The sequence below is a fragment of the Xiphophorus maculatus genome, chromosome 9, assembly GCF_002775205.1.
Source record: "Xiphophorus maculatus strain JP 163 A chromosome 9, X_maculatus-5.0-male, whole genome shotgun sequence".
In the NCBI taxonomy this organism is placed as follows: domain Eukaryota; kingdom Metazoa; phylum Chordata; class Actinopteri; order Cyprinodontiformes; family Poeciliidae; genus Xiphophorus; species Xiphophorus maculatus.
In genome coordinates, this window is record NC_036451.1 from 12347524 (window position 1) to 12358767 (window position 11244).

Here is an 11244-nt window from a genome sequence, read left to right on the forward strand (position 1 = left end):
ATATTTAGGCTGATTCAAAGATTTAACTTCTTCACACACCATTCATAAGAGTATCTTTTTTGTTTCTATGGCTGCCATCATGCATTTTAGATTATTTTTGCAGTTGTAAAAACTATTGGGAAGTTCACCATTTATGATGATAACGCATATGTATGTATGATGAGACCAGCTTTGCATGGCTGAAAATTCCTCCGGCAGAAATAAATTCGAGTATAAAACAGATGCTCAAATCTCATCAAAAATACAAAGATGTGGCAGGAAGTGTGAGGATGGTAGGTAATAAGAAAGTAGGAAAGGAAGGGCTAGATGTTTTATTTTTGTTCAAACTACAGAAAACTACTATAACACATTCGTACCATTGTACTGAATATTCATTCAGTAAAAATAGACCCATGCATGAATGTCTTGTTAGCATAAATTCTGGACTAATCAGTGATTTAAAAAGATCTAAAACCTGTGCCATGCATTTTTGCTCAACTTGTTTGGCTCACTTATTTATTGAGCAAACTTTTGATGTGAGAAGAGCTGCCAGTCTTAATGGGTATATCTCCATCTGCTTTTCACATACTGAATAGTTTACCTTTATTGTTACAGATTCTTAATCGATACCAGCTCTTGACTTTGAATAATCAAACACGATTATTCTTTGATCTTAGCCATTACATTGTAGCTCTCAAAAATGTAATGGAAAAGAGACTTCTTATCTCTCTTTCAACAATAGCTTTCTATTTGTCATTCTTTCAAAAAGGCTGCATTACAGCTGGTTGCACTCAATTTTAATAAATAGATCATTTAGGAGTATAAGAGAGCGAAATGCAACTGAAAGCCACACTTTTCATATTTTTAATTATAAAGAATGTAAGGACAAAATGTGAAAAAGGTCAAGGATTTTTTTTGCGAGAGGTTGAGAAAATATATGTTTCTAAAGTTAGTTTTACAGTTCAGCAGACTCTTCCATAGTAATCAAACTGTAGCTTCTCCACTGGACCTAAAATCCCCACTGGGGATTTACCTGTGTTCCTTATAGGATGCTGCACACACAACTCTACACCCACTCACTCTGTCTCGGTCTGATGTAATCTACTGAAATCAACCACCCTCACCCCTCAGCAGGTCGAGATATAAGAAGAAAGGAAGGAGTATTCACATTTTTAAAGAAGAATTTCTCTTACATGTTTATTTTTTTCCAGCTAAACACACTTATTTGGATAGTTCTGTTCTGCTGGGAGACTCTGAATGCAGAACTTCAAAAAAGACACAGCTAATCCATCTAGGAGCAACAAGATGATGCATTGCAAAACCAAAATGGCTCTGCTGAATAAAAGCAAGTAAGATATTTATAAGTAATTCTCATAACTTCCTGATACACACAGCCACTTCAGTAATACTCAGGCTGCAGTAAAGCAGCTATGAGAGCCTAAATGATTAAAAGCCCAGTGGGGTGGATGTTCCTCTTATTTCTTCACAGTAGGAGGGTCTGTGGTTTGAGTAACAATAATTTGCTTAATCTTCATATGCACAAGTCTGCTTTCTAAAACAAGCAAGTTTGGCTAACTGGTTTCCCTAAACTCACTGAGTAAGAGGTTTGACTCCATCTTCATGCTGATTGGGGGATCTCTTTAAGTTTCCTGCAGGGATTATTGTTAAAGCCTCCAACGTTTTCTGGGATTCTGCAATCGGAGAACACTTAGAGGAGGCAAGTTAGATATTTCAACCTTCAGGACAGTCATCTAAAGGTTGATATTTTTAAAGTTACACAGTCAAAAGCTAACTTAGCAGAAATACTTTGAGTTATTTAGTTTGTCATACAAGGAAAAATGGGAGTTGATTTTTCAAAATGATATTATCACCATATTATTCAAATTGGAATATGCAAGGATGCTGGTGAATATGCAAATTCACTTCCCAATAGCAGAAGTGGATTACCAAAAATAAAATTAAATCACTTCAATGCTGATTCTGTTGATCTATTAGTAGGTCAATGTCTGTATTGCTATTAAATCAAGCCATCCTATGTTTTAAACTGAAAGGTCGGACATGTTGAGGGAAAAATAATCGCTGATAAAGAGGTAAAATGAGCAAGAAATAAAGTGATTCAGTCTCTCCAGCTGGAGAGACTGAATCACTTTATTTCTTGCTGGGTCTTGTTAACCTAGATTATAGGTCTTGTTAACCTAGATTCCAGCTTTTATCTTGGTAATCCTCTTCCTCTTATCAGCAAGTGAATTTACTTAAATATTTAGTTGGCTGGCTAAATATTTATTTTAGAACTGTGACATTTATAACTGAATGAATAACATGGTAAAAATATGATTTTTAAAAAGACTTTTATGATTTTTAAAAGGACTCAAAATGAACAAATGTTCTTTTTTGTTCATATAATGCATTGAAAAGTAACCCTATTTTTTGTAAAATAGGCTTAATAACCCAAATTATTGACTGTTTAATGGCATTCTGTTCTCAAATGATGAAATGACCATGAAATGAAAGGGCCACATGAAATGAGCTCAGCATCTGATATTTTAACTCCTGCTGACACCTAAGCTATATTCCAGTCCTCCCTGCTGTCTTTGTGTCCTTTTGTGATAAATGTGGCCACTTCACTGGTCTGAGTTGACCTCCAAACACACATCTGCATCCTGCCAGAGCCAAAGAAAAACCATGGAAACACACTGAGAAAAAAAATAACCAAGACTCTCTGTGATATCCTGACAGGCCTCAGAGAGAATTGGTGTCCAGTAAGTATGATTTCTGGAAGAGAAAATGCAAATCTTGAGGTTGTATATTTAGCAAATAAATAAATAAATAAATAAAAAAATCACTATTTGTTCAAAAGTTAATTGTTTTTTTTATCCCTTTTCTTCAGTTTCTGTCACAAAGGTGCAATTTTGCAGAGAATATTTTTAAATACTAGCTTTTATCTTCAGGTAGATTAGTTTAAGTGATGAATCACAGTATACTGCAAATTAATTTTCCTAAATGGAAACATGAATAACTATGAGAGCTGCTGTGGACTAGATTGTTGGCTTAACTCAGTTATTAGTGGGACATGTAGAGAATAGACCCTAAAATTTAATGTTATCAGCTGCTGATAACCATGATATCACAGCTACATAATTGTAAAAAAAAATCTTTCAGGAATAAATTGTTTAAAATTGAAGGGCCAGTATTAAGTAAAATTGACTTTTCCGAGCTTTACGTTATGCTACAAGGTTATTCCCTTGGAGTAGCATTGATTTTTTTCATGCACTAGTGAGATTCTTGAATCTCCAGAGGCAACTATTCAGGGGTTATTCTTCCATTCACTTCATCTGTTTTGAATAATTACTCTCCATTTTACATTAATATAAGCATGTAACCAGCTGCTTCAAACTTGCTGACATCTGTTGTCTGGGCAAAGGTAAGAAAAGAAAATGACGGCTGAACATCCTTACAGAAGGATACAATATTATTATATAATAAGAATCATTTATTGGGTAAACTTTGCACACGTTGTAGCAGTGGGATACTTCTAACAGTAGTTCCTGTGATAATAATTCATCTCTAAAAACTTACAGCTGCTTCCGCCTCTCTGCCGGTTGCAGGTTATATTCAGGACAGAGGAAGTCCAGCCGCATGAGCATGACTCTGTCTAATGCCAACTGTCACAGCCGTCCACTGAGAGAACACAAAGAGTCGCACACTGAGCTGGTTGGTCTCAGTGGGTCTGCGCTGTAGGTTTACCAAAGAGACCTGAGGCCATGTTCTGCTAAATACCACAGTTACATAATCTGTACTTCCACAGAACCTCGGAGACGTCATAAGTGTGCAACTGATATACAAATTCATTCCCACAAATGTACATGTCCAACGCATGGAAACCAAACATAAAACACAGTAAAGAAAGAGTACAAGAAATAAAAATTACACTTCTGTTATTCATGAAACATATGATATAAAATAAAATGCATTTTCTAGCAAATGAAAAAGGTAGTAGTTGCTAGTCTTACCACTTCTGGGTAAAATAACTTCAGTGAGATGCTTCTTGCAGCCATCTACCAGTTTCTGACATCAATCTGAGGAAGGTTTACCTCACTGCTCACTTTCACCACAGCATCTCAGATCATCACCTGAGCTTTGATCCAGCTGCATTCAACTTTATTCTTTTTTGTACATAATTGCCCCAGATAGCACAGAATGATTGAAACAACATTGAATCAATGTCAGCCAGAAACATTGAATCAACGTTGAACGCTGACATTGAAACAACATTGAAAGTGGTCGGTGACTTGTATGTTGAATCAACGTTAGGGTTTCAACCATAACTGACATTATATCAATGTTGATTCAACCATCATCTGTATGTCAACTTGTATGCATATTTGTGTTGATAGTACATTGAATCAGTTATGTACCAATGTTGATTCTACATTATATCAATGTTGAGTCAACCATCATCTGAACGTGGATCTGCATCCGGATTTCTGTTGATCCTACATTGAATCAATGTTGATTCAACACTCATTTGACTGTGGTTCTGCACACATATTTCCGTTGATTCTACATTGAATCAATGTTGATTAAATACTCATTTGACTGTGGTTCTGCACACATATTTCCGTTGATTCTACATTGAATCAATGTTGCTTCGACAGTCATCTGACTGTGGTTCTGCACACATATTGCCGTTGATTCTACATTGAATCAATGTTGATTCAACACTCATCTGAACGTGGATCTGCATCCGGAATTGTCTTGATTCTACATTGAATCAATGTTGCTTCGACAGTCATCTGACTGTGGTTCTGCACACATATTTCCGTTGATTCTACATTGAATCAATGTTGATTCAACACTCATCTGAACGTGGTTCTGCACGCACATTTGTGTTGATTCTGCATTCAATCAATGTTTATTCAACCATCATAACCATCATCCTGAAATAAACCACATAAAAACACCATGGCCTTGCTTAAATATTTTATTTAATTTCAGTCTTCTGGCCGTCCCTTTGGTTGCCTTTCAATGCCTCCCTCCCGGTCTGGTGCATAGCGAAACCATTTCTTTACTGTTTCGCTGTAATTTTGATCAGTTAGGCCTGGTTCGAATTGACGAGCAGCAACTGAAAGACACAAAAGAACATCATTATGATGGAGGGTATCTCACATAAAATTTCTTATTATCCCCTACCCTCACTTTGTTTAGATTCTGATTCACCAACAGTCTCATTTCCTACAATTAAAATTCAAAGCCCTTTTCCAGTAGAGGAAGCTCACCTAATATGCACTCTTGCAGGATTGTGTCCTTGAATGGCTTTTTACTCTGGGAATGCCTATGTTTCTTCCCAGCCCAGTTGAACTGACTTGCCAGGGCATTTCTCATACAAGTTGTCAACATTCTTCTTATCATGTTGGCTGAATTGGTGCCTCCTACTAGAGCCAGTCGAGCAATCTACATCAGAGACAAGTACATGAAGGCATAGCATTACACAGCAGCATTATATCATGTAAATTAAAAACACAGCAGAGACATAACCTTGTTTTGATACTGTATTTATGCTTATGCACTGATATTCCACTCCATAGTGTTCATTCATGGTCATGGATATTAGCGTTATTAACCATCCTGGTCCCAATTTGGGTTAGGTCAAAATTTAAATCATCTATGTGAATAATTGCAAAATGTTTCATAAATAGCACATCTACAAGCTCTGTGACATGTTCAGAACTTGTAGATTACAATTTGTGTTCAAGTAGCTAAAGAGCTAACATTTTGCCCTTAGAAAAAGACTCACACTGACATAATCTACATTGATGCTGATCAGTCTTTCAAATGAATTACCATCTTTTGACGCACTGTCTCTTCAATCAGTAATGACTCTGCTTTACTGAAATCTTCTTCACTTTCAATTGGCAGCTGGAAGGGGAGTACAAGGTTTGCTGGTCCTTGTGTGCTACCTGGTGTAATGTTACTCTGAGCCAAATTGTTCTTAATGAATTGGACATCTCTGGATAGATCCTTCACAATCACAAGAGCTTCAGCAAGCATCGATGTCATCTTATGGATAGCGAGGTCTTCAGGAGAACATTAAGAATCTTTAAGTGCAACATCAAAATAACCTGAAAATGACACATTACAAATACATTATGTCCAATAGACTTGCCTCTCAAAAGCTGCCCATTATTGCTGGCCCTTTGTGTGGTTGCATCTGCAAAACACAAATATTCATGCACAGAAGTTTAAAGGTTAGGTGCCAAAATGACACCGACTTTCTTTAGGTGTGAAATGTTTCCTACAGATCTTTTATAGATAAGGACATTTCTGCATCTAATCAGGAGAGAACACTGATGAGTGGAATACACAAGATCACAATGGCAAAAAGAAAATACTGTCAGGGCTTTGTGTTATGTTTGCCTTTAAAAAATAATGCATAAGTGTCAAAGCATTTAAAGAGTTGGTGTCATTGCTCACACAGATGTGAGCAATGACCACAGTTCAAATATAGACACAACCTCACACATTCAGATCACAAAATGTCTACAAATGTTGGATGACTGTCTTGATACCTTCGAAACCTTGATTAGGCGCTGAATCCAATACATCATTCTGGTCGGAGTTTGCTTTTAAGTGAATAAGAAATGCAAAAACTTAGCTAAAGTGAATTCATTAGTCAACACAGATCACTGTATATGTATGTAGTAAAGTGGGTTACTCTGTGATATATCCAATGGCAGCCTATTTTGTGCACATTGTGAGAGACCAGGGCGATGGTTATACTGCCTTGAGCTGCATCCAGACAACCCTGTAGATATAGTTACATTTCGCAATAGTTTACAAGTGTAAACACAAGATACATAATCTAAATGTTTGATCAAACTAACTAATTAGCCAGAATCACTAAGATACCCATCACTATTACTGAAAGAGTACAGTATCATACCAATACTTGTACTTTGTCGCTGTGGATTCTGCAACTTGTGGTACTGGACACAGTGGGCTGTAGCAAAACCTGGCATCTCAGCTTGAACACAAAGTAGGAAATACACAAAGCAGTGAGGTTATTACTGTAACCTTCCATATGAGAAAATGTGAGACTTACATTCAGCTGACTGCTCTATATTTAAAGCATTGCTTTGACATCACAGTCTTATGAGACTGCTTGACGACTCACCATTAAGAACTTCATCAGCTAGTGATTGTTGGTAGTTGCTAGCAACAAGATCTACTAAGAAAAATAGGAAATAATTAAGAGCTAAAACTATACACAATTAGTTTTAGCTCTAAGTGCTAAAACTATACACAATTTCAGCAAGAAACACAATTTCAATCAAATTAAAATGTCCTTTTATTGGTACACTGTTATATGTAATTCCTTTTTTGACTGTGTAGAAGTGAGCATAGTGTCAATATAAAGGAAACAATACCTGGACATCCAACATCAGGTGGTTTGGCAAAACGCTTTCTTTTTGCACTGCTACTCTGATGGTCTTCAGAATCAGAATGCATAAACTGCTGATTTGGCCTACAAAACATTATGATAATACACTATATGAATATTACAACTGTAGTTAAGATACTACACTTATTAGTCAAGGCTACCGTCTGAATACATGGACACTCTGGCCACTTTGAGCCATCCTTTTAGCAGTGGTTGTTATTTTCTAGTTGCAACGCCCTAGGGAACGTTATCACTGTGATAAAGTTAGTAATGTACCTGGATATTCTTTTTTGGCGGATAGCTCCTTCATCATGAGATTCAATTTCAGATGTTGGACACATTGTGGTGTTATATTTTGTCTCTCGTTTTTTCGCCTCATCAAGGGTCTCTGTAAAGAGCAGAGGGTAAATGCCAATTTGCATGTCTGCAGTCCAGTGCAGAACTACCCTAACAGCTCCTTCCCAACTCCCAAAAAACAGAACAATCACACCTGTGTGAAGCGCTACTATCATACATCATCTCATTCTGGCCAATCACTATTTGCCTCCTCACATTTGTCTTCTCTGATTTTACATACACAAAACATCTCAGCTGGACCTCTGAGGTACCAGCGCTTTATTATAATTATATATATTGTTTACTTGGTTTAATGTAGCCTCCTAAACAAACTTTTGCATCTGTAATGTCATGTCCCAATAGATAAACATACTTGAAAAGAAGGAAATATTGAGCTGATTTATCTATAACATGACAGCACGACTGTGTAGAACAGCTGTGCATGTGTTGCACCAGTTACTCACCACACGTAATGAGGACTCGTACATCCGTATAGGTGATCCATTTGTCGTCTGGTTGCATTCCGTCTCGAAGGGCTTTCTTGAGTGTTATGTGTTTTGGGGGCCATAACAGCGTCTGTTCCTCAGCTTTAAACCAGCTCTCTAGAACTACTGCTGTCCCACCATTTGGGAACTGTACAACTGACCACAGTGCCTCTCTACTCATCTTCGAAGGGCTAGGGATGAAATGAGAACTACTCATGATATCTCCTTACAGGTCATCCCCATTTCACTCTTCAAAGCCAAAGTGCACTACAGACATTGTAGTTTTTGGCCAGTCAAACATGTTATTTGCACAGGTAAGAATTAGATAAATGTTATTTTTAGGTAATTTATGCCATGATATACATCTCAGTTACAGATACTGCACTTTGGCAGGGCAGCATGACTATGCTAAATGAAGTAGTGGTATTACAATGGCACCATCCATGTCTGGACAGAGAAGGCATTTGCGCTTGATAGAGGCCAGTCCAACTACCCCTATATTTTCTTTCAAGCCACTGACTTTGTATGTGCCAATGTATGATGATTCACAGGGATACATGTAATATGGCTGTTTGTGTCCGTACATTCTGACGATTATATATGTATCCTCTTCTGATTTAATAATATTCTCTATCAATGCAAATCCATCTCCAACTTCAACACAATTGTCTCCTTTCTTTGTGGACAAAGTAAACCGATGAGTGGAGACCTTCCTGTACTGTTGTGAAGAAATAAACTGTGTGGGGACTGGACCATCAATGTGGATGTTAAGCAACTTTGGATAATCTCTAGAACATGTGGGTCCAACATGTGAGGTTTCAGACAACCTTTTAACTACCTGTTGTAGAGTCTGATGTGGCTTGCGTAGAAGATGCTTAATTTGACCAAGACAATTCTCAAAAGGAAATCCTGATATATTATCTAGATTGCCGAACCTCCTGTATTCTTCAGCCAAATGAGTAAGCTGGTGTATATTGTACACAATTTCATCTTTTCCATATAATTCCCCAAAGTGTTCAACAAAAGCAACCATCAACTTTTGTGCAAAGGCTAACATTTCCTCAGATATACTAGGGGACAGCAACATGTACATTCCAACGGAAAACAACATAAAATTGTCATACAGCTCACTGGGGAGTGAATCCTTCAAAACAACAGGACCCCAATATAACATGAAGGATCGGAACTCAGTAGCTTTCCACCGATCTATCTCCGACAGTCCCCTTGGTTTACGGTTAAACTCAGAAGGCGTGTAGAAACGTAGCTTTAGGAGTTTATCTGAAATGCCTGCTGCAGTTTGGGAAGGAAGCTTTGTTGCTAAATGTTTCCCCTTTAACCATATATGAAGCATTTTCCTTGTAACTCCGAGACAACAGACATGCATGTAATCTGGTGGAAACATAGAAACCATCTTAACTAAACCAGATAAAGGGCTCTTTCCAATGTGATGTTCCTCATCAACCATGTCAGAGAAACTGGAGTCTGTCCTAAGTTTATGCTTTGTTTCAGGAAATGCCATTTTATTCATCCATACACCCTCCTGAAAGCATTTGTCACAACCTGAATAGCCATTGAATCCTTTGACCTGCTTAATATAAGCTCTTGCCGGCGCATCACAAATAAAGGCAGAAATTTCTACATTAAATTGCTTACCATTATAAATAATGCCATTACACAATACATTCTGAAGATCTTTGACAAACTGAGCCAGGTACTCAAAAACACTCACTGGCTTGCTTAGACCACAAAAAATGCCTACAACAAATGGGGACTTTGTGTAGTCACATGTCAGACATCCAAGTATGGGCCAAAACTGAAGTTTGGAACTTTTAAATAAAGGTAAGCCATCCATATTAAACTGGATATTAATAGTAGTCATAGTTGATGGTACACACAAACATGCCAACCGTGAAAGCACCCCTTTGACTATTCCAAAATGATAATAATCTCCCCCTTGAATTGTAGTGATGGGCACATTTCTGGGTGTTCCAAGCAATGTTCTCCCATCTTTTGGTAGGGTAGGGTGAAACATTGTCAAAATAGACAGCAAAGATGACAGTGCAACCAGAGAGATTGAATAGGATGTTGCCCAATACTTTAAACTTATCCTGAGCAAATCATTATTGTCATCACTGTCAAGCTCATCCTCCACTATACTTTCAAAATGTGCTTCTGACTCACCTGGCAAGTCAGTATTTTCATTCACAGCACTGATAGTTAGTCGTCTGTTTAGTGGCAAGTCTGAAATATCTTGAAAAGGTAGTACATCCAACCTGCACTGACAAGAGGCTGCAACATGATATTTCTTCTGTTTCTTCCTTGGATTAGCATTAACTATTAACTTATACTCGGTGAGGATTTGCTGCTCTGTCTCTTTCAATAATTTGTTAACTCTACGTCTTTTAGCCCGAGAAGAAGCCGACATCTTAAAGAGTGTGGTGGTGCTTTACTCTAATGTAGACAAACTGCACCTGTTTACCTACAATTGTCTTCTTTCTTTAAAGCTGTTATATTTAAATATAGCTGGAAAAATAAAAGAAGGAGATGAAGGGATTCAGAATAAGATGCTGCATTTTAATATGCAAGATGAAACAAGCCGAAACATATTTGTACAATTAGATCCATATCAAGAAAGGCAATTATTATAATGCGAAAGTTACTGTTCATTTTAAAATACCAGCATAAGCAAATGCCTCACTATAGCAGGACCAAGCATCCTGAGACCTCACAAAGTGTACAACCCAACTTTAGTGTTATCAAAATCTGATTTAAAGTTAGTTTTTCAACATAATTATGCCATCACTGCTTATTTCCCTACCAAGCTGCAACTTAAGCGCAACACAATGCAGTTGGTTTATAATAAATAGGTTAAGATCAAGGTAGATTGGCCACACTTACCACAAAAGTGCTGGGGGTTGAATAATTAAATTCAGAAACAGGTTGCACCAATCCTGCTGCAAAGGGGCTATGTGGTTGGGACATACCAGTCATGAAATGGGGGAGGTG

The 11244-nt window shown here is 37.4% G+C and overlaps 1 protein-coding gene across 1 annotated transcript; it reads right to left on the reverse strand.

The window, feature by feature from the left end:
- Window positions 1-6037: 6037 nt before the first annotated feature.
- LOC111609731 lies at window positions 6038-7991 on the reverse strand. The gene is made up of 8 exons (XM_023339798.1): window positions 7694-7991; window positions 7404-7501; window positions 7151-7204; window positions 6920-7000; window positions 6692-6781; window positions 6546-6599; window positions 6139-6187; window positions 6038-6053 (listed from the first exon to the last, which is right to left on the reverse strand). The coding sequence occupies exons 1-8, from the start codon at window positions 7927-7929 to the stop codon at window positions 6038-6040; spliced, it is 678 nt and encodes a 225-aa protein (XP_023195566.1). The 5' UTR covers window positions 7930-7991.
- Between the last annotated feature and the right edge of the window lie 3253 nt (window positions 7992-11244).